The sequence below is a fragment of the Marmota flaviventris genome, chromosome 9, assembly GCF_047511675.1.
Source record: "Marmota flaviventris isolate mMarFla1 chromosome 9, mMarFla1.hap1, whole genome shotgun sequence".
NCBI classification, from domain to species: Eukaryota; Metazoa; Chordata; class Mammalia; order Rodentia; family Sciuridae; genus Marmota; species Marmota flaviventris.
In genome coordinates this window covers 855,160-876,666 of record NC_092506.1, presented here as the reverse complement: position 1 = coordinate 876,666, position 21,507 = coordinate 855,160, and the positions used below count along the sequence as shown (strand labels likewise).

The 21,507-nt window shown below is 63.0% G+C and overlaps 1 protein-coding gene across 1 annotated transcript in view; it reads left to right on the top strand.

Annotated features, from left to right (window-relative positions):
• Window positions 1-5,797: 5,797 nt before the first annotated feature.
• Window positions 5,798-21,507, top strand: part of LOC114106592 (mucin-6) — a 28,998-nt gene continuing 13,288 nt past the window's right edge. The window contains exons 1-31 of the mRNA XM_071616897.1: window positions 5,798-5,855; window positions 9,671-9,911; window positions 10,031-10,157; window positions 10,508-10,598; window positions 10,685-10,794; window positions 10,923-11,130; window positions 11,243-11,365; window positions 11,795-11,915; window positions 11,998-12,136; window positions 12,207-12,311; window positions 12,394-12,463; window positions 12,548-12,685; window positions 12,885-13,046; window positions 13,124-13,218; window positions 13,322-13,454; window positions 13,609-13,858; window positions 13,966-14,018; window positions 14,113-14,222; window positions 14,621-14,772; window positions 14,990-15,131; window positions 15,220-15,327; window positions 15,779-15,964; window positions 16,076-16,315; window positions 16,913-17,069; window positions 17,192-17,335; window positions 18,441-18,503; window positions 19,554-19,646; window positions 20,058-20,216; window positions 20,654-20,705; window positions 21,130-21,315; window positions 21,372-21,488. Coding sequence (XP_071472998.1) covers window positions 5,798-5,855; window positions 9,671-9,911; window positions 10,031-10,157; window positions 10,508-10,598; window positions 10,685-10,794; window positions 10,923-11,130; window positions 11,243-11,365; window positions 11,795-11,915; window positions 11,998-12,136; window positions 12,207-12,311; window positions 12,394-12,463; window positions 12,548-12,685; window positions 12,885-13,046; window positions 13,124-13,218; window positions 13,322-13,454; window positions 13,609-13,858; window positions 13,966-14,018; window positions 14,113-14,222; window positions 14,621-14,772; window positions 14,990-15,131; window positions 15,220-15,327; window positions 15,779-15,964; window positions 16,076-16,315; window positions 16,913-17,069; window positions 17,192-17,335; window positions 18,441-18,503; window positions 19,554-19,646; window positions 20,058-20,216; window positions 20,654-20,705; window positions 21,130-21,315; window positions 21,372-21,488 — 4,133 coding nt within the window. The remainder of the gene's footprint in view (window positions 5,856-9,670; window positions 9,912-10,030; window positions 10,158-10,507; window positions 10,599-10,684; window positions 10,795-10,922; window positions 11,131-11,242; window positions 11,366-11,794; window positions 11,916-11,997; window positions 12,137-12,206; window positions 12,312-12,393; window positions 12,464-12,547; window positions 12,686-12,884; window positions 13,047-13,123; window positions 13,219-13,321; window positions 13,455-13,608; window positions 13,859-13,965; window positions 14,019-14,112; window positions 14,223-14,620; window positions 14,773-14,989; window positions 15,132-15,219; window positions 15,328-15,778; window positions 15,965-16,075; window positions 16,316-16,912; window positions 17,070-17,191; window positions 17,336-18,440; window positions 18,504-19,553; window positions 19,647-20,057; window positions 20,217-20,653; window positions 20,706-21,129; window positions 21,316-21,371; window positions 21,489-21,507) is intronic.

Here is a 21,507-nt window from a genome sequence, read left to right as displayed (position 1 = left end):
GGGCACAAAGCGCCGGAAACAGGACTCGTGGGGGCTGAAAATATTCTGCTGACCACTTTCCCTTCTGTGTTTCAAGGTGCTGGGGTGCTGGGTGCACACTGAGCCCTGAGCCACAGTGGCCCTCTGCTCACTCTTTCAACCTCTTAAGATGTCGACAAGGAAAAGAAGCAATGCGCGGAGTGGGGCCTATAACCGAGCTGTAAGATGTGCACGAAGGAATCGGAAGCCCTTGGGGAGGAAAGGCAGCTCCGGGCTCCCACTGTGATTCTGGTGCCTCCGGGAGAGGCTGCAGGGAGCAAGGATGGGTCCTGAAACCCCAGGGTGGCACCGGGATCACAGAGCACAGCCGCAGAGCCAGACGGCAGCACACAGCTGAATCCCAAACAGACCAAAAGAAGGCAGAAAGAGAAAAAGGAAGGGACAGAGGCAAAAGGCCAGGTGGCTTGGCAGCCTCGCCAGCCCTGTGCCGTGAGGGCCGGGCCTCCAGGAGTCTCAGATCAGCTCAGCTCCCCCAGCCCTGTCCAGACTCGCCCTCGGCACACCACCCCCTCGCCCTCAGGCCACATCAGGGCCCCTTCCCCACCCACTCTTGGTCCTCGCTCTACCAGTTTCTCCCAGCTGGCTCTGGGCTCAAGCCCCCTTGGGCACCCATGGGGCCTGCCCTGGCCCTCCCTGGTCCTGGCTGCTGCCTGGAGGGCCCATAGCCTCCTCTAGCCCTGAGCTGCCGGACCCTGGCTCTGGGCTGCATCTGTCTGCAGAGGCCACTGGACTGTGCTTCAGGGCCTACTGACCCCTTCACCCCCTGTGGGGACTGAGGACTCCCAAGGGAGCCCAATTCAGGTGGCCACCACCACCTGACCACAAGCTTTCAGGGCCACATAGACAAGGCACAGTCCTCCCATCCTCCCAAAGCTCCCTCCCCATTGCCCAGGGGAGGGCCAGCACTGGGGGGGAGGACCCCAGGCGCCTGACAGCCCAGCCATGCAGGGCAGTCCACTGTGAGCCGCAGGCAGCGCAGGGGGCCAGGCCCCAGGCCCCAGCCTGCCTTATCTGTTGGCTTTTTATTCAACATCCACTTGTGAGTACAGGAGCCAGCAGGGTGACGCCCTCTGTGGTCACGCAGCCCTCTGTGGTCGCGCAGCCCGGGTTTGGGAGCCCTTGGACTCGGCCTAGGAGCAGGAACTGAGCTGATATTACCCAGATATGGGAGCCCAGCCCCAGGGCCTGGCTGGCCCTGGGGGCCCGTTAGGGAGAGCCTCGCCCTGAGCCCCTGAGCTCCTCCAGGAGCAGCCTGGATAAGGGCTGTGACCCCGGGGGTTTGTCCAGAACCTGAGCACCAGGGTTCATCGAAGGGCATCCAAGGATAGGCCATCTCCTCCCAGAGTGGACTGGGCGCCTCACCCTCCCATGGGGTGGGGACAGAAAGGGGGAGGAGGTACGGGTAGTGGCAGGCAGTGCCGCCTGCACCCATCGCCACGGGGCTCTGAAGTCACAGAGGACACCCTGGGGGCTTACCTGAGGTTGCAGGTGGGTAACAACCCTCCCAGGAGGGGGGAGCTGGCTGCAATGTGTCCCCTCGCCCCAGCTAAGCCCTTGCCTGAGGGGAGGAATGACTGGGCCAGAGCCCCATCCTGTGGGGGCTGCCTGGACAATAGGTGGTGTCCAGTTCAAGGCCACCTTTGGCTCTGGCTGCCCTGACCCTGGCGGGAGGCACAGCCCACCTACCCACTTTTGACACCAGCCCTATTGGCTGTGGTTTCTCAGGCCCCAGCACAGTTACCAGTGGACAAAAAGGACCACAGGGCCTGGCCAGGAGGGACAGTAAGCCCCACAGTAGATTTGGGGGCATGTTCCATCCAGCCGGGGCAGAACTGACCTCAGGCGGCAGCCCCCAGTAGGTGGTGGGCTGGGGCCAGGACCCAAGACCAGGGGGAGGGCAGATCACCCCCAAGCCCAGCCCAGGTACCCAGGGGCCAAGGCCAACATGTGGACTAGGGAAGGCCCCCCAGGAGCACCACAGACAGGCAGCTGCAGAGGGCCTTCTGGGGAGCCTGGAGACCCTTCCCAGGGCCGCACTCCCCTCTCCAGGCCAGAGCCCAGGGCTGAGCTTGGAGCCTGCTGGTTCCATTATCATAGCCGGGAGAGGGGGCGCTCTGCAAGGGCCTCTGAAGAGGCAGGGTCAGTTGCTGCCAGGGGTGGGAGCCAGAGGTCAGGAAGTGGACAGGACCTCGGGCATACCAGGGTGGGAGAAGGCACAAGTGCTGGGGCTCCAGCAGGATCCGGCAGCTGGAGCCACGGTAGCTGCAGGACGAATGTGGACAGAGGTGCAGGGCTCACCGTGTTCGGGAGGCACACTGGGCAGCCGGGTTGCACCTGTAGTGGGGGCGTTACCTGTGACACTTGGTGGGGCAGAGAAGGAGGGAGAGTCCCTGCTGGGACGGTGACTGCTGCCCAGACCTCACTGAGCAACAGGCCCAGATGGCTACCACATGCTGCATGCAGGACCTGGGGATACAGCTCCCACGCCTCCGCCACTCCATGCCAGGGTCAATGGGTTCCCACCGTCTCCCCAAGTAGCAGGTGCCCACGGGCCAGTCCTACCACTCCCTGACCCCACAATGCTCAGCCCAGGTGGCCCTTGTCCCCGTCTGAGGACTGGACCAGGCAGCCCTGAGCTTCACACCCTGATCCACAGGAAGTCCTGAAATACCCCGGGACCAACCCAGGGTCCACACTCTCTGGTCGGGAGTCAGGACGGGCTCTCCTGGTCACAGCTGGGCCCAGTCCTGGGCCTTGTCAGCCACAAGAGAATTCCTGCTCTGCTGTCAAAATCTATCCCAAACATGCCCCAAAGCCAGTTCTCAGCTCTTTGATCTGATGTTGACCAGCTGCCAAGCCCCGGGGCCGGGGCAGGGGCTGCTCTTCCCTGTCCTCCGTCCAGGGAATGTCACACATGGCCCAGGAGGGGTCCAGTGGGCAGGTACAGGATGGGAGGAGCAGGCTGACCAGCATTTCTGTGAATGAGAAGCAATAAGCCCTGGGTTTGCAGCTCCCTGTAGCCCAGGCCTGTGCTGGAGCCTTCTGGAGGACTTGCCCAGGAGGATGTGCATGTCCTTACCCCAGCCCCAGTGCCCAGCAGAGGTCCTCCCACGGCTATCCAGGAGCCACAGCCTAATGGGCAGTACCTCAGAGTGGAGCCAGGAGGCTGGAGCCAAGCACCTCTCCCTGGACTCTGGGGCAGACCTCGCTGGACCTTAGGCCCAATCCGGATCCTCCTCCACAGCCTGCCTGGGCCCTGGGTGACCACTGCTCATGGATGGCCATAAGAGTCAGGGGTCTGGGCTGGGTGTAAGCGTGGACAATCACCCACTTATATAGCCAGCATGCCCCGCTTTCCAGGCAGCGGAACCGGGTCTTATCGCTGAGATTGCCTCAGGAACAATGGCCACATACACCCTTATCGTCCAGCCTCGGAGCTGTGGGCTTGGTGCACTCGAGCGCTCCCAAGTCAAGAAACAAAAACGCCTTTCAGCAGCAATTTCCTGCCAAACAAGTGTGCTGGGAAGGAGGGGGCCTGAAGCCCTGGCCCGCACCAGGAGGGGCCCTCAGCCAGGGCCACGATAGCACTGTTGGGCAGAGCTGTCCACCCACCTCAGCACATGCCCTGAATGGCAGAGAAGACAGGACAAACCCCAGACAGCTGCCAGCAGCAGACGCAAGCCCAGTGCATGCACACACACAGCCTCACATGACACGTGTCCTTCCAGATGCACAGACACAGGCACACAGTGACACCAGTCCAGCCCCCGCAGACATGCCCTCCAGTCAAATGCCCTTTCCATGCTGGCTGCCCTGATGCAGTGACCAGCCCAAGACCCCAGCCCACCCACAGCTCAGGCAAGGGCAGGTCCCCCACGCTGTGCAGCTGCTCAGCACAACTGGGCAAAAGTTTCACTCCTTGCTCTCAGTTTCCCACCTGAACAGGTTGGCTGAGCATGGAAGAACCCCTGAGCCAGGCAGAGTGGTACAGCCTGTCATCTCAGTGCCTTGGGAGGCTGAGGCAGGAGAATTCCAAGTTCAAAGCCAGCCTGGGCAACTTAGCAAGACCCTCACCATCTCAAAAGAAAATATCAAAAGGACTGGGGATGCAGCTCAGTGGTTGAGCACTCCTGGGTTCAACTCCTAATAGCAAAAGGAAAGAAAAAGGAAAAAGGAAGAAATGAAGAAATAACCCAGAACAGGAAACTGAGAAGCAGAGTCCAGAGTGAACTTCCAGCAGCAGCAGCCTGAACACGTAACTGTGGTTTCACATGAAAGCAATGCTCTTTTTTTTCCTTTTTTGCTTTTTGGTTTTGTGTGTGTGCTGGGAATCAAATCCACAGCCTTGGACATGCCAAGCACACACCTACCACTGAGCTACACTGCAGTCGCACAGAGTCCCTTCCAAGCTGCAGTTTGCTTAAGGTGAGCACATGACACCCACTGCTTCTGTCTCAGTGCTGCATGTCCCCTCCAGGGCGGGGGGTGGGCGCGGGGGCTGCACTCCAGGGCTTGCCCCTTGGGGGTTGGGGGGAGGCCCCGGGTCCAGGCCAGGGAGGTCAGGCTGAGGCAGTGCTGGGCAGGGACACCATCTGGGGAGGTCAGGCTGAGGCAGTGCTGGGCAGGGACACCAAACCTGCAGTGGGAGCTGCTGGAGGGTCCTACAGGGTAGGACACAAGGCCCTTCCCCAGGAGAGGAGGCACCTGATCCCTGGCTCCGCACAGAGCTGGACAACCCCGGGAGTGACTGGTCAGATCCCGAATCCCCTCCTAAGCTGCAAGAGGGCCCCAGGGAGGACCCCAGCCCTGCCCTCATCCTGGCCTTCAACCTCACCATTGCCCTGACCTTCTGTGGCACTGGCACATGCCGCTATCTGCCCCGCCTCTAGATGTTGTCCCAGAAGCCCACCCTTCTTCCAGTGGGTTGGGCAGCTCTCTGAGGGGGTCCATCAATGCCCACCGTTCATCCCCATGGAGGTGGCTCTGGGATGAAGAGACTCCAGGGCCCCTAGTCCTGCTCCTGAGTTGGGTGGCCCCTGCCAGCCGAGCTGCTCAGATCTGGGGGATCACCTCGCAGGAGGTGACCTGTCCTGTGGTTCCCCCATCCCCACCCTCAGAGGAGGCCACGTGAGGAGAGGTATCCAGGTGCGCAGCAACACGGAGACTCCCCTGGGCAGTCCCTCAGGCCTGGCCCCACAGGAGGGAAACTCAGGGGTGAGGGCCCAGCACATGGGCAACTCTCTGGGTATTGGGACCCAGTGGAGGTTAGGGCTCACCCAGAGCTACCCAGCACCCTGTGCTCCCTGACAGGGCAGACAGGGTGCACAAGCCTCCCCAGTAGCCCCCTGGACAATCCCCATCCCGGCCTCCCAGTTGTGTGCTGATGCCGCCCCCAGGGACCCAGTGGGGAGGCCCCTGGGACAGGATGGCCCACACACAGGAGGTGTCTGCAGGACCCTGGAGGGTGTGTCCCCTCCCCCGGGGAGTGGGCGATAACGGGCTGCAGCCGCTGCAGAATTTTCCAAGAAAGGTCAGGTGCTGATAAAGTGGAGGCTGAGATCCTGTTTGGCCACTGTGTGCCCGATCAGCAGTGGCAATTACGGCAGAGTGTGGGGCACGGGTGGCGCAACAGGGGCAGGGCCACCACCCCTACATAAAGCCTGTGGGATTAGCACTCAGGCGCAGCGCTGGCAGTGGCAGGACGGCTGGGAGCCCAGCAGAGGTGCCCGGCCAGCAGTTCCTCTCCAGCGGTGACACCATGGTGGGGCTCTGGCTGCTGCTGCTGCTGCCCCACGGGGGAGCCCTGCTCAGCACAGGTGAGTGGGGGCAAGCAGACCCGCCAGAGGGCCGGCGCCCCACGGGCCCTACACGTGGGCGAGTTCCCAGGTCCTCTTGCCTGGCTGACTCTGCCGAGGTGGACTGACCTGTAGGTGCTGATAAATGGGAGCAGGAGGAGCCAGGTCTGCAGGTGCTGCCTCCCCACGGGCCCACATGCCACTGGGTTCTGTCCACCTCCTGGGGAGCTGGGCACAATGGCCAGGGAGGGTGCAGGAATAGGACAGGGGTCCCTTGGGCACAGCCCCTCCAGGAATGTGGGGCCTGAAACACAGCAGCTCCAGACGGGTCAGTCTGTCACCCTCCCTCTCTCAACTCAGCCCTGGTCTCTGGGGCCTGAGGGTAGCCAGCAGGTGTGGAGGGGCAGGGACACAAGTCCCTCCATCAGGGAGGCTCATGGCAGGAGAACAGGATGGACCGCAGAATGGGCCCCTGCCTCAGTCTCCCCTTCTGTAAATGTGTGGAGCTGTCCTGTCCACTGCCTGACCCAGACCACTGCCCTTCAGCAGCAGCTGGGAGCCTGCTGGGGGTGGACAACAGCTAGACAGAGGGCACCCTTGGGGCTGTGCCCAGCCTGGGGCCAAAGCACTGGTCAGTGCTTGGACTCAAGCAGTGTGACTCCCTTCTCCCAGGAGCCCCATCCCCACTGGCCAGGCCTCATCTGCCATGCCAGGGGCAGTGCTGAGCCCCACAGTGAGGGGCCAGGGCTCCAGTCAGGTCGTCTGGGACCCCTGCCCCCTAACCCAGCACACCTGGCAGGAGAAGGTGTGGGGTGGAAGAGCCCAGATGGGGTCTCGGAGGGGAGGGTTGGGCTTGGGAGCCCCCCCAGTGGGCATTGTTTGCGCACTGATTCTGCACGGACTGGGAGAGGGCGGCGGCCAGCAGAGCATGAGGTCAGACAGCAGGTCATGGGACCTGGGGCTGAGGGAGGCCTGTGGGTCAGCCAGTTAGCCAGGCCATGCAGGGGTGGCGGGCAGGGCCACCAGGCGTGCACAGGAACAGCGAGTGCCCCTGCCGCCCTATGACCTGCCCGGGGCTGAGAAAGCCTGGGGGGGGGCAGACCAGCCACCCCAGATGCCTTGGGGCCTGGCGTCGGGTCGGTCAGCAGGAAGCACAGAAAGTCCCTGGAAGGAGAGTCCACAGCACTGACGGCCTCCTGAGTCTCTTCAAAGGGACCTCTGGGGTCAGCGCCAGGTAGTCAGAGACAGAGGCTCAGTGAGGCTGGCACCTGGTGAAAGGAGGGGCCTGGCAGGGGAGCGGAGTCACCCACAGATAGGGACAGGGACCCCGGGGCCTGGCAGACATAACAATGAGGGGACTGGGGGCCATAGAGCCAGACACAGGTCTAGGGCAAAGAGGGGGTGAGAACTGAGCCTTTGCCATTGGCACCATACAAGGTCAGGGTGGACCCAGATGTCACCGTCCATCTGAAAGGTAGAGGACTGAGTCACAGAGGGTTTTGCCCAGTGCAGACTGACCAAGGCCCCATACCTTCAAGAGGTGCTGTCCCTGGGGCACCCTGGAAGGGAAGGCCAGGACCCAGGGCGGGGATGGGTGAGGAGTGGGCACCAGCCTGCGCCCAGCATGAGCCTCACACCCACAGGGGAAGGCAGGCACATGCCACTGCAGCCGAAAACCACCTTTAGGGCCGGGGCCAGCGTGAGTGGGCCCACACATGCCCAGCCTGTCCACTCTCCAGGCACTCAAACCTGGCGCTCCTGCCAGCCAGAGGACTCTCCCCCAGGCTGAGGCTCAGTCCCCAGGGCCAGACAGCCTCCGTGGCTAGGTGCCTCTGCTCAAGCCTCAGCCACACCACCCTCAGCCACCCAGCTCAGCTCCCGGGGTGCCAGAGAGGCACACACTCTGGAGGTGACTAGCAGCAATGGAAGGGGCAGCGTCACCTCCCAGAGCTTGGCAGAACCTGGGTTAGGGATCCAGGTGGGGAGTGGGAAGAAGGGAACCCCCCTGAGCTGTCTCAGCTGTGTGCACCCAGCTGCTCAGCAGGGGGGAGCCAAGGCAGGGTCAGGCCCAGGAGCACCTGGACAGCCCGGCCAGCATTCAGATACTGCCATGGCCCAAGGGAGCCACAGGAGGGCCAGGTCCCCAAGGTGCGGGGTGGGGGAGGAGGGAAGAATGTGCGTCAACCTGCCCCTTGATGAGGGAGGAAAGGGGTTGGGAGCAGGAGGCAAACCCACAGGGAGGGCACCCTCACGCCTGCAGGAGATAGTCTGGCCATCTTCCCAGCTTCCCTACTCCATGGTCACCATGACCCATGCTATTTGGGCATCTCCCTGGTCACAGCTGCCAGTCCAGGACCAACCCGGGGGGCTGTCTTGGAGGCTGCCAGGCAGGAAAGAGGCAGGAAGACGGATGAGCTCAGAGCCCCAGGAGGGCAGACTTGGCCCTCGCTCAGCCCCTGGGCGGTTCACAGAGCTGGATGTGGCTCCCCACAGGGACACCAGGAGTCGTGCTAGGAACAGCAGGATGTAGCCAGGCAGAGGGTTCAGGGGACAACCCGCTCTATCTCCACCCTGGTCACCTGCTTCCCAGAACGCCCCATGCCCACCCTCCTGGCCTCGCCCACCAGCTCCAGCGGCCACCCCACCCCAGCTGCCCAGGAATCTCTGTGTCCTGTTCTCTCTGTCTGCAGACACACAGGAGGGGCCCAACTTGTCTGGGCAGCAAGTGGTGAGGGAAGCCTGGCAGACAGGCCAGCAAGTGTCCTGACCAGAGGATGCCAGGCCATGCCTTGGGGCTGCTCTGCCCTGAGGCTCAGAACTGGTTGCCCAGGGCTGCCCCGCTGGCTGCTCCACTTCTGCCTCCCACAAGACAGAGAGTGCCCCAGGAGTCACTGGGCACTAGAGCACCCAGCTCTGGTCAGAGGTCACCTCCTCAGAAGGTCGCCCTTCCCCAGTGGTGGTGGCCTCTCCCCACGCAGCACAGGCTGGCCACCCTTCCATTTGCTCATGGTGGCCGGCAGCTTCTGCAGCACTCTCCTGCCCAGGACAGGTCCGTGGAAGCACCTCCTGCCCTGTGCCCCTGGCTGGGTCATGGGCCCAGGACAGGGGCTCCATGAAGACAAGTTGAGCTAACACTGCATAGATGAACTGAGAGGAGAGGACAGCGGGAAGGGACAGGACTTGGGCAGGCCACCCAGAAGCTAGCCTCCTCAGGGCTGCTGTGCTGCCCACGAGCCGAGTGTTCCCCGGGTCCTGGGAGGGCAGTGCTGGGCAAAGCCAACAGGGACGGCGTGGGGGCTGCCACTGACCACAGGGCACAGGTCTGGATGCTGCTTCCTTTGCTACCAGGCCTCTGCCCAGAGTGCAGGCTTCACTCATGTACCACACAGGCAGGCTCACCAGAGCATAGCCTCTGTGACAGGGCCCAGGCCACTGCACACCCAGGCCTGGGGCTCCCAGAAAAGCATCAAGCCTCAGAAGAGCCACTGCTCACTCTGGAGCTAAGGGCTGATGCCCTGGGCAGCTGCACCACCCCCTGCAGTCTCTCCCTGCCAAGACCCCCTGGGTGAGCCCACTGCAGGGGAGCTGAGCAGCGGCCTCCTGTCTTACAGACCCCACGACTGGAAATACCACTGACCCCAAGGCTGAGGGCAGCCTACAGTCCAGTAAGGCCCGGGACGGGGGGTGGAGGCCAGCCCAAGGCCAGCAGCCTGGGAGACAGTGTCCACGGTGTGGGGGGAGGCTTCCAACACACCCAGAAAGCTACACCCCTCCCCGTGTGGGCTCCCAGGGTCCTCAGTGGGGCCATGAGCTGCAAATTGCCCTTCTCTCCGCAGCCCTGAAAAAGGGCTGGTGTTCCTCATGGGGGGCTGGCCACTTCTCCACCTTTGACCACCATGCCTACGACTTCCTGGGGACCTGCAACTACATCTTTGCGGCCAGCTGCAAGGGTGCCTCACCTACCTTCAGCATCCAGCTGCGGCGAGGGGCGGACGGGAACATCTCTCGGATCATTGTGGAGCTAGGGTCCTCCGTTGTCACCGTGAATGAGACGACGATCTCCATCAAGGACATCGGGTGAGCCAAGGGGCTAGGCCAGGTAGTCAGGGGCTGGGGATCCTGACCCCGAGGATGTCAGGTGAGCCGTGGGGCCACCTGGGCAGTTGGGGGCAGACACTGACTGCTCTCATCCACAGGGTGGTCAGCCTGCCCTACACCAGCCATGGGCTCCAAATCACACCCTACGGCCAGAGTGTGCAGCTGGTGGCCAAGCAGGTGGAGCTAGAGCTGGTGGTCATGTGGGGCCCAGACGCCCACCTCATGGTGAGGACCGGGGGCCTGGGCAGGGGCATACGGGCCCAAGGTACAGGGCTCAGGAGGAGCTGCCCTCCTTGGGCAGGGGTCTCAACCTGCTCTGACCCCAATTGGCAGTACAGCCAGGCCCTTTCTGCCAGGCAGCACTGACCCCTGGCCAGTAACCTGGACTGGATCTAGGTTTTCTTGGTAGCTGTTCCCCCACTTAAAAATAAGGAGGATCCAGCAAGAGGTGGAACCCCCCAGGAGGAACAAGGTGTGGGGATGGTGGGGGCCCGGGGAGCAGGAGTGAGTGGCCCGGCCAGCTGGGCAGGAGCCCCTCCTGCACCCCATGGGGCCCAGCAGCACCCACCCTGCAGGTTCTGGTGGAGAGGAAGTACATGGGCCAGATGTGTGGGCTGTGTGGGAACTTCGACGGGACGACGGCCAATGAGTTTCTGAGCGAGGATGGTAGGTGGGGAGGGGCAGGCAGGGCTGTGGGGACCCAAGCCCACTTGGCTAGACCCCAAGGTGTTGACCCCCACCCCATGCCCTAGGCAAACTCCTGGAGCCCTACAAGTATGCTGCACTCCAGAAGCTGGACGACCCCAACGAGATCTGCACCTTTGAGGCCATCCCCAGGCCCCCCGTCCTGCAGGCCACACATGTACGTGAGGTGGCCAGCCCTCAAGGGGTCTGATGGGCGTCTTGGAGCCAACAACCCCACCTTCCAAGCCCCAGGCATGGTGTGGGAGGTGCCCTGGCCTGTGTGACCCTGAGTGGTCTGCTGCCCAGGTTGGGATCTGCACCCAGCTGCTGACCTTGGTGTCCCCTGAGTGTGATGTGCCCAAGAAGCCACTGGTGCTGAGCTGCCAGGTGGACATGGCTACATGTGCCCAGCCGGGCCAGCAGAACTGCAGCTGTGCCACTCTGTCTGAGTACTCCCGCCGGTGCAGCATGGCACACAGGCCTGTCAGCAACTGGCGGGGCCCCGGCCTCTGCTGTGAGTCCCGGTGGGATGGGGCGGCGCTGGGGTAGCCGCAGGAAGGCCCCTCCTGGGTGGGGTCTGGGCTGCTGGCTGGGGTGAGGCCTCTCACAGACCCTGTGCCTCCTAGCCGTGGGCCAGTGCCCAGCCAACCAGGTGTATCAGGAGTGTGGCACGGCCTGCATCAGGACCTGCTCCAACCCACAGCACAGCTGCTCCAGCCCCTGCACCTTTGGCTGCTTCTGCCCCAAAGGTGAGGCAGGTGCTGGCTCCCACTGTCCCCAACACCTGGAGATGAGCCCTGAGAAGGGACAACACACCCTGCCTGACTTGAGCACAGACTTTCTGCAGTTGGAGCCCCAATCCCAGGGCCCCTCTGCCCACCCCCAAACCTCACAGCTCCTACGGACCTAGGAACCCACAGCCACACTTGCAAACCCACAGGCGTGAGTGGGGCCAAGGGGTGGGGGTCAGGGGGACCAAGAACTGCTGCGGATAGGTGGGCTTTCAGGTGGGCCTGAGGCAGTTATGCATCCGAGACTCGCCAGGCCTGCCCCTCACCTGGGCCTGCACCTCGGTAAGGACCAGCAAGGCCTGCGCAGGACGGCCAGGGAGGGAGCATCCAGCGGGAGGGTGGGAGGAGGTCAGTCCCACCCAAGCCCAAGAAGCCACTTTCTGGCAGGAATGGTACTCAATGACCTCTCCAACAACCACACCTGCGTGCCGGTCAGCCAGTGCCCCTGCATGCTCAATGGAGTCGCCTACAGCCCTGGGGAGGTCGTGAGGGCTGCCTGCCAAAGCTGGTGAGTACTGGGGAGGGCGCCTGCTGGCCTGGAACACAGGGGAGGAAGGCCACTTACAGGGTCACCCCCTGTGGCCCCGCAGCCAGTGCACCATGGGCCACTGGACGTGCACAGGGCAGCCGTGCCCGGGCCACTGCTCTCTGGAAGGCGGCTCCTTTGTCACCACATTCGATGCCAGGCCCTACCGCTTCCACGGCACCTGCACCTACATCCTCCTCCAGGTAGGACGGGCTTCGGGGCTGGTGGGGAGGGTGTGGTCCCTCCATCCCTGAGCAACCTGGCCCCCTACAGAGCCCCCAGCTTCCCAACGAGGGCACGCTCATGGCCGTGTATGACAAGTCGGGCTACTCACACTCAGAGACGTCCCTGGTTGCCATCGTCTACCTGTCCGGGCAGGTATGGCTGCCCCCACAAACAGAGGTGGGCCCAGCTCTTGCCTGCTCTCAGCCCTCCCTGATGCAGGCTGCCCTCCCTCCAGGACAAGATTGTAATCTCCGAGGATGAGGTGACCAACAATGGAGACACCAAGTGGCTCCCCTACCAGACCCGTATGTCCCTGCCCAGCTCCGGGGCCTCCTGGGCCACGCCTCCGGGGGCAGGCCTGACAGCCTGCTGAGCACCTGCCCTTGCAGGCAACATCACCATCTTCAGACAGACGTCTACCCACCTCCAGATGGCCACCACCTTCGGGCTAGAGATCGTGGTCCAGCGTCAGCCCGTCTTCCAGGTGTACATCACCCTCGGGCCGCAATTCAGAGGCCAGACCAGAGGTGAGCCCCCACCCCTGCCTTGGCCAGGTGGGGAAGGACACACGAGAGGCTGGCACTGGCCCTGCACATGCAGGGAGCCCACAGGAGCGTGGCCACCTGAGGCCAGTAGCCTGTCATGGGGACACAGCAGGACACTGCTGGGGTGCAAGGGGGCACAGGAAGGGCAGGTGGGGCTTGGCCCTCACGGTCTGCTGCGCAGGGCTCTGTGGCAACTTCAACGGGAACACGACCGATGAGTTCACAAGCAGCGCAGGCATCGACGAGGGCACAGCTGCACTCTTCGTGGACTCCTGGCGGGCGGGGAACTGCCCGGCTGCCCTGGAACGGGAGATCGACCCCTGCTCCATGAGCCAGCTCAACAGTGAGTCCACCTGCCCTGCCTCCCAGGCCTGGGGCTGGGGAGGGGACACAGGACCCACAGCCAGTTTGTCGCCCTAGAGATGTACGCAGAGACCCACTGCTCGGTGCTGCTAAAGAAGGATGGTGTGTTCGAGAAGTGCCATGCCGTGCTGGACCCCAAGCCTTTCTACAAGGTGGGCCTACAGGCACCTGGGGAGGCAACACAGTCCTGGGCACCTGGGGCTATGGCCAGGGAGAGGAGGTGCCATGTCCCGCCACGGCTGGCTCTTCCCGCAGAGGTGCGTGTACCAGGCCTGCAACTATGAGGAGACCTTCCCGCACATCTGCGCAGCCCTGGGCGCCTACGTGCACGCCTGCTCCTCCCAGGCCGTGCTGCTCGGGGACTGGAGGGACAGCGTGTACAACTGCAGTGAGTGCAGCAGGCCAGGGGGTGGAGTCGGGGGTGGCTAGGACATGGAGTCCCAGGCCGCTTCTGCCTGGCCGCCCCACTGGCCAGTGGGCAGCACGGCCCAGACCACAGGCCCCAGCTGCCATGCGGAGGGCCTGACCCCAGCTCCCTGCAGCCATCCCTTGCACCGGCAACCGCACCTTCAGCCAGCAGAGCCAGGCCTGTGACCACACCTGCCTATCCCTGTCCAACCGCGAGGTGGAGTGCCACCCCAGCGCAGTGCCCGTGGATGGCTGTAACTGCCCTGATGGCACCTACCTGGACCACAGGAATGAGTGTGTGCACAAGGCCCAGTGCCCCTGCCTGCTGGAGAGTCACAAGTTCATCCTGGCCGGCCAGTCCACCATGGTCAACGGCATCATCTGGTGCGGGTTGGGCCTGGGGGTGTGGGGCATCGGGGCGCAGGCTCATGCAGCCTCTTGGGGGCATTGGGTGCAGGCTCACGTAGCCTCATGCAGCCTCTTTCTTATAGCCACTGCACCAATGGACGGCTGAGCTGCCCAGGGCAATCGCAGGTGTTCTTGGGTACGTACAGCTGCAGAAGCCACCCAACGGGGGACCCAGAGGCACCCCTGGCCTCCCTCCTCTGAGACCCTAACCCCACTCTCCACTCCTGCAGCTTCCTGCCCAGCCCCCAAGACATTCCAGTCCTGCAGCCAGTCCTCAGAGGACAAGTTTGGGGCCGCATGTGCCCCCACGTGCCAGATGCTGGCCACCGGCATCACCTGTGTAAGTGGCAGTGAGAAGCAGCTCAGGGGCCTAGAAAGGGTTGTCACAGGCCCAGGAGGCTGCTCTGCCCTCACCCCTCTGTCTCCATCTCTGTCTGTCCCAGCTGCCAGTGTGGGCTGTGGGTCAGGGGTCAAGAGTAACTCTGTGGCCAAGCAGCTGGATGAGCATGCTCACCTGCAGGGCTCTGTGGGGGCAGGGCCAGCCTGGGGCACCGGGCGCTCAGGCCCCGGGCCAGGGCAGCCTCAGGCAGGCAGCATGGAACCTTCCCTTAGAGAGGTGGCTCTACCAAGAAAGACCCCCCGCAGGATTCACGGAAGTGCCTGGGAAGAAGGCCAGGGCTGGGGCGGCAGGCTGGGGCTGCCCTCCAGGCGAGGCGATGCTGACCCAGCCCCCTCCAGGTGCCCACTAAGTGTGAGCCTGGCTGCGTCTGTCCTGAGGGGTTCTACGAGAATACCAGTGGGCAGTGTGTGCTCCCCGGGCAGTGCCCCTGTGACTTTGCGGGGGTCTCCTACCCCGGGGGTGCTGTGCTCCGCACCGACTGCAAGAACTGGTAAGCCACACCTCACCCTTGGAGCCCAGGTCCCTGGGACTATCTGGACAGACAAGGGGCACCCAGGGTGGGGGACCCAGGGGTGGAGTGTCCAGGAATGGGATGCCCAGAGCTGAGGTCCCCAGAGGCAGGGTGCCCAAGGCCTCCAAGAACCCCAGGGACCTCACCACATGTGGGAAGAGAGCTGCCTCAGCACCCCACCCTGCCCTCTCCACAGCACCTGCTCACAGGGGAGGTGGACCTGCCAGCAGAGTGCCCATTGCCCATCTACCTGCATTCTCTATGGGGAGGGCCACATAATCACTTTCGATGGGCAGCGCTTCGTCTTTAATGGCAACTGCAAGTACACTCTGGCCACGGTAACTGCCAGGACCCCAGGAGCCAGGCGACAGGGACTGGGCTGGGCTGGGCACCCAGGGCTCCTCCTCAGCACCCTCATCCCTGCAGGATGACTGTGGTGCCAACTCCCAGCCCAGTTTCAAGATCCTGGTGGAGAACGTCGTCTGTGGGAAGTCAGAGGCAACCTGCTCCCGAGCCATCCAGATCCTCCTGGGCGTGAGCAGCGGGACCCCCCACAGGGCAGGAGAGGGCTGGGCCCATCACACAGCTAGGCCCTCACTGTCCAGGACCCTCAGGTCCCATCTTTGCTGTGCAGCCCCCCCCTTCCCACCCCCTCCTCACCTGCACGACAGGGAGGGAGGAGGGCGTGCCCATTGCCCCCAGAAACCATTCACCAAGTGGGCATCTTGATGTTCTGCACTAGTGGCTGATGACCACCACCTCCTTCCAGGGCATCACCTGGGCAGATGGAAGGGTGTCCTCCAGGGGGCCGAGCCTGTTCCCATACTCACTGGAACCTTCTGCCTGGGGCTGACTCCCAGCAGGTGCCCCTGCCCGAGTCCTTGATGGACTTGGTCAGCCTTGCCTTATACACTCAGTCCTGGGGCAGCCCCAGGGACCACAGAGGCCGACCAGCAGGCAGCCAGTGACAGCCCTGTCTCCACAGGGCCTGACTATCACGATGGCAGACAGAAACTACTCCATCAGCGGGGAGAACTCCCAGGTGCACGTGCTGGTGAAGCCCAGCTCCTTGAACCTGGTTCTGGACATAGATATCCCCAACCGGCTCAACATGACGCTGGTCTGGAACAAGCACATGAGCGTCTCCATCAGGGTCCATCGTGCCTCCCAGGTACCTGCCACGCTGGCCAGACACAACCCTGGTCCAGCCAGAGCCCTGTGGTCTCATGGTGGGGTGGATCAGGAAGGCCGCACATTCCCTGCCTGACACAGAGTCCCGCAGGACGCCCTCTGTGGCTTGTGTGGCAACTGCAATGGGAACATGAAGGATGACTTTGAGACACGCAGCAAGTACGTGGCATCCAACGAGTTGGAATTCGTGAACTCATGGAAGGAGAGCCCGCTGTGCAGGGACGCGAGCTACGCAGAAGACCCCTGCAGCCTCAACCCCTTCCGCCGCCCCTGGGCAGAGCGCAAGTGCAGCATCATCCACAGCCAGACCTTCACAGCCTGCCACAGCAAGGTGGGCCCTTGGGCACGGCCTACAGCGCCCAGGGCTCATGACCCACCCTGGCCCAGAGTGGAGAAGCCAAAGTCCTCCCACAGTTGGGGGGTGGACATGGAGAGGGCAGAACCCACCATCCAAGACAGGAGCCCTGCACTAAGGTCCGACTGCTACAGGGTGCTTAGCAGCACCCCAGGCCTCTGCCCTCCAGAAGAGGGTGGTGGCCTCCAGGTGTCAGCAGAATTCAGGTGGAAAGCCCACTCCGCAGCACCTGCTCGGGGAGGAGACCTGGGGCTGCCCAGGGTAAGGGCCTGGACACTCAGGTTCTCAGGCTTAGCAAGCACTGAAAGGAGGGTCCTCATGGCCCAGGGGCCAGCGAAAAGTCGCTGAGGCAAGGAGCTGAGCGCTGCAGATGCCGAGCCCAGAGCCCAGGGACGGGGCAGGTCGGGGGGACCCTGGCCCCGGGGCGGTCTCTGGGAGCATGAGCGCCCATCAGAATCCTCCCTCGTGGTCTCAGCCGAGCCCCTGCAGCACTGACCTGGGCAGACCTGCAGGGCAGGGGTGGCTGAGCACGGGTCTGCAGCTGCACAGACAGGCCTGGCCCTGGCCCTGCAGGTCTACCGCATGCCCTACTACGAGGCCTGCGTGCGGGACGCCTGCCTGTGCGACAAGGGTGGGGACTGTGAGTGCCTGTGCGATGCAGTGGCCGCCTATGCCAAGGCCTGCCTGGACAAGGGCGTGTGCGTGGACTGGAGGGCCCCAGACTTCTGCCGTGAGTGCCCTGCCCCACCCCCCGTAGCCCTGAGCCCTGCAGGGCCATGCCCGGCCCCGCCCCGAGGCCCTGCCAACAGAACCCAGACCTCCCACATGGACTGACCACTGCCTTTCCTCCAGCCATCTACTGCGACTTCTACAACACCCACTCGCAGGTGGGCGACGGCAAGTTCCAGTACACGCAGGAGGCCAACTGCACGTGGCACTACCAGCCCTGCCTCTGCCCTGGCCACCTGGACAGCTTCCCAGACACGAATGTCGAAGGTGGGGGCACAGGCACCTTGTTTCCTCATGTGTGCACTCATCACTGACACACACACACAATTGTTTGCACGCTCATACACACACACCCACTCGCACACCAAACCGCACCTTCAGGCACCAACAGCCTCCTTCACCCACAGTCTCCTCCCTTCCACCTGGCCTTTCACGCACCCCTGCTCACAGTCACAGATTCACCACACACGTTCACTCAGCAATGCCCAGGCCCAGAGCGGGGTTAGGGACAGGGCCTCACAGAAAACAAACTGCTCTGACATCCACTCTGGCCAGAGTGTCGTGAAAAACAGGCAAGGAAGCAAGACACTCAGGCACAGCCTGGTAGAGGACAAGACGGGAAGAGCCCAGGAGACAGGCAGGGGAGGGGACAGGAGGGAAAGGGGACAGGAGGGGAAGGGGACAGGCAGGGGAAGGGGACAGGCAGGGGAAGGGGACAGGAGGGGAAGGGGACAGGAGGGGAAGGGGACAGGCAGGGGAAGAGGACAGGAGGGGAAGGGGACAGGCAGGGGAAGGGGACAGGAGGGGAAGGGGACAGGCAGGGGAAGGGGACAGGCAGGGGAAGGGGACAGGAGGGGAAGGGGACAGGAGGGGAAGGGGACAGGCAGGGGAAGGGGACAGGAGGGGAAGGGGACAGGCAGGGGAAGGGGACAGGAGGGGAAGGGGACAGGCAGGGGAAGGGGACAGGAGGGGAAGGGGACAGGCAGGGGAAGGGGACAGGAGGGGAAGGGGACAGGCAGGGGAAGGGGACAGGCAGGGGAAGGGGACAGGAGGGGAAGGGGACAGGAGGGGAAGGGGACAGGAGGGGAAGGGGACAGGCAGGGGAAGGGGACAGGAGGGGAAGGGGACAGGAGGGGAAGGGGACAGACAGGGGATTCCAGGGCAAACAAGCAGTGGAGCCAGTGCAGCCAGGGCCAGAGCGAGGAGCGGTGGCCACCAGGACAGAGCCCTGGTACCCAGGAAGGGGGTTTCCGAGCTGGGAGTGAAGTGAGAGGAAGGCAGGGGCTGGTAGGGCTCGAGCCACAGGGGGACCCTGCTGGTGGCAGGGAGCTGGGTGCCAGCTGGTGCTGAGCCTGGCCCTCCTTTGCCCTAGGCTGCTACAACTGCTCCCAGGATGAGTACTTCGACCACCGCACGGGGACCTGTGTGCCCTGCAGTAAGTCCAGCTGCAGGCAGGCAGCGTGTCTGCCTGCCAGATGTGGGATGCCCTGGTGCTCCAGGCCCCTCACAAGCTGCTGTCCAGCCCCAGTACCCACTCCTCAGGGCCCTGCCCCTTGAGGTATTGAGACTCCCACAGACAGGCAGCGTGGCTGTAGACAGCAGAGACAGAGGGACAGCACTAGACGCCTCTGGCCCCTGTCTCCTCCACAGACCACGTACTCACCCAGCTCCAGCTCAGAGCAGAGCCCCCAGGCCTGACAGGGTATTGGGGAGCCCACTGGGAATCTTCCTGGGAATCCAATTCATTCAGCAAGAGATACCACTGGGCCACAGCAGCCGGGCAGCTTGCTTCTCCAAGCCAGCTGAGAGCAGAGGAAGGGAGGGGCGGGAGGAGACGGGGAGGAGGCAGGCCGCTCAGCGCCCGGCCTGGGTGGCACTCCCCTGCCCCTGCCATGAAGAGCACACAACTCTGCCTAGGCCTGCTCAAGGAACCCCTGGGCGAGGGCTGGGGGCCACATGGGCAGTGGCATCTGACCACCCTCCTCTTACAGTGCCATCCAACACAACCCTGCCGCTGCTGCCGACCACAGGTGACTGCGCTCACTGGCTGCCACGGGGTGTGGGCGTGCTGGCTGGGGACTTTCTAGCCCAGCAGGGGAGGGGGCAGGGAACACGAGTGTGAACCCCAGGTCCAAAGGGGGAGGGCATGCAAAATTTACCTCCATAGCCCTGCCCACTCAGCCCTTGCTGGACCGGCCACTGAGCATGAGGCAGGGACTCAACAGTAAGTCACCCAGAAGACCCCACCCGGAGCTCATGCTGCCATCAGAGGCTCAGCCATGCCCTGGGCCTTACACTCCATCCCTCCAGCCCAGGGGCCATAAGGCTGGGTGGCAGGAAAAGGCGAGACTCAAGGGGGTGCAGGTCTGCCCCTGCCTGTGCATGAGGGCAGGTCTGCCCCACGCAGGTGCACCACCCACAGAAGTCCAGCCCAGCACAGGGGCCTCCAGGACCACCAGCCCTGGGCCTAGCTCCCTACCCATAGCTACGTACCCCACTGCCCAACCCTCAACCCCTGCCTCCACTGAGGACTGGACACTCTTGACCACACGGATGCCATCTGCACTCTCCTCAGGCGGTAACATGGAGGGGACACTGGATTATCTGGCGGGTGTGGGGAGGGGTATCATCTGCATCCCACCCCTCAACACACAGCAGACCTCCTGCTGCCTGGGACTATGAGAGGACAGAGCATTAATCCACCCAGCTGACCAAAAGTAGGCAGAGAGATAGCCCCACATGAGCCTATGGTCACTGCCACAAGGCCATCATTTCCAGAAGTGATGTGGGAGACATAAGAGCAAGGCCAGGGGAGGCAAGAGGCCAGGGTTCCTCCAAGGAGACCCCACAAGGGACCCTGGCTCACAGGAAAGGGGCAGGGACTCAGGCACAAGCCTAAGAGATGCAGGTGGGAACACAAGATGACACTCTGGGTGGCAGTCCTTGGCAAAATCACCTCCAATGACAGGAGCCACCTCTAACCTCACAGCCACACGGAGGTCAACAGCCACAGGACTGACGGTGACGGAAGCCATAACACAGGCCACAGCAGCTCCGGAGAGCCAAGGCACAAAGTCCACAGCTCAGTCCACAGCAAGAACCACGGAGGCCCCACCAAGCTCAAGAACAGGAACGCTTCCCAGCCAAGGTGAGTGGTGGCCGGGAGGTCAGCTTCCCACAGCCACACGTGCCACAGGGTGCCACAGGTGGGCCACACCCTGAGAAAGCAGAAAGGCAAGTCCAAGAACAAGGGACAGCGAGCCCAAGGGGACAGAGGACAGAGGCAGAGAGGAGGGGGCAGAGCCAGAAAGACGCTCACAGACATGGGAACTGAGAACAGGTGCAAGAGGGCCACAGTTAGGACGGCAGACCCATGAGGACACACGGACCACACCTCCAAGCCAACACAGAGGTCCAGAGAAAGAGACAGGTGACCAAAGAAAGGTGCTTCAGGGTCAGACACACTGAGGACAAACACCCACCAGCGAACCCTCAGGGACAGGCCCTCCAGACAGAGCAGGAGTCTGGAGTTCAGGACTGAATGGTAACACATATCCTGGATCCACAGAGACACCAACCCACCAGGAAATGCTCAGAACGACCAGGAGTCCTGGGACCAGCAGCACAGAGCCACCGGGTGCTCTCAGAACAACATCCTCACAGCAAGACGCCGATGACACTGAAACCTCAACAGCAGCCACATCCAGTCTAGGGACAGAAAACACAGCCTCCTCCATCAAACCACATGGAACCACCATCACCACACGGCACACGTCCACCACGGCGACCGCAAACACTACGCACAGCTCCAACACCCTCACAGGGGGATTGCATACGACAACTGGTCTCAGGACCTCACTGACCTCTCTGGTTTCCACACTGTCCACCCTGTCTCAAACACAAACTTCTCAAAGCCATACAAGCCCATCCAGCCAAGAGGTCCCCTCTAAAAACTCGGACACAAGTTCAATGCACACATCTCTCACCACCACAGTGGTCAGGGCCACTGGACCCACCTACACCTCTCCCCTGATCACTACGTCTACCAGTGCCCCCCACAGGTCCTTCGTCACTTCCACAACCTCCCCTGCCTCCCTGTCACACCTTTCCTCCTCCCCACATCCCAAACCCACATCACCCCTGTCCACCAACATCACACCCACACCCACCAATACACAAACGGGGACCCCGGTGGCCCACACCTCCTCTGCCACTCACACCAGTACACAAACCTCACGGACCTCTCAGTCTTCAAACACCGCGTCTGCCTCCAACACTGCCCACCCTTCCGTTCCCCTCCCAGGAACATCCGTCCAGATCACCAGCGCATATCCACCTCCACCCGGTCCCCAGACCTCACTTACCTCTCGGGCTTCCACACTGTCCACCCCTTCTCCCACACCAACTCCTCAGAGCCTCAGTAGCCCATCCAGCCCACA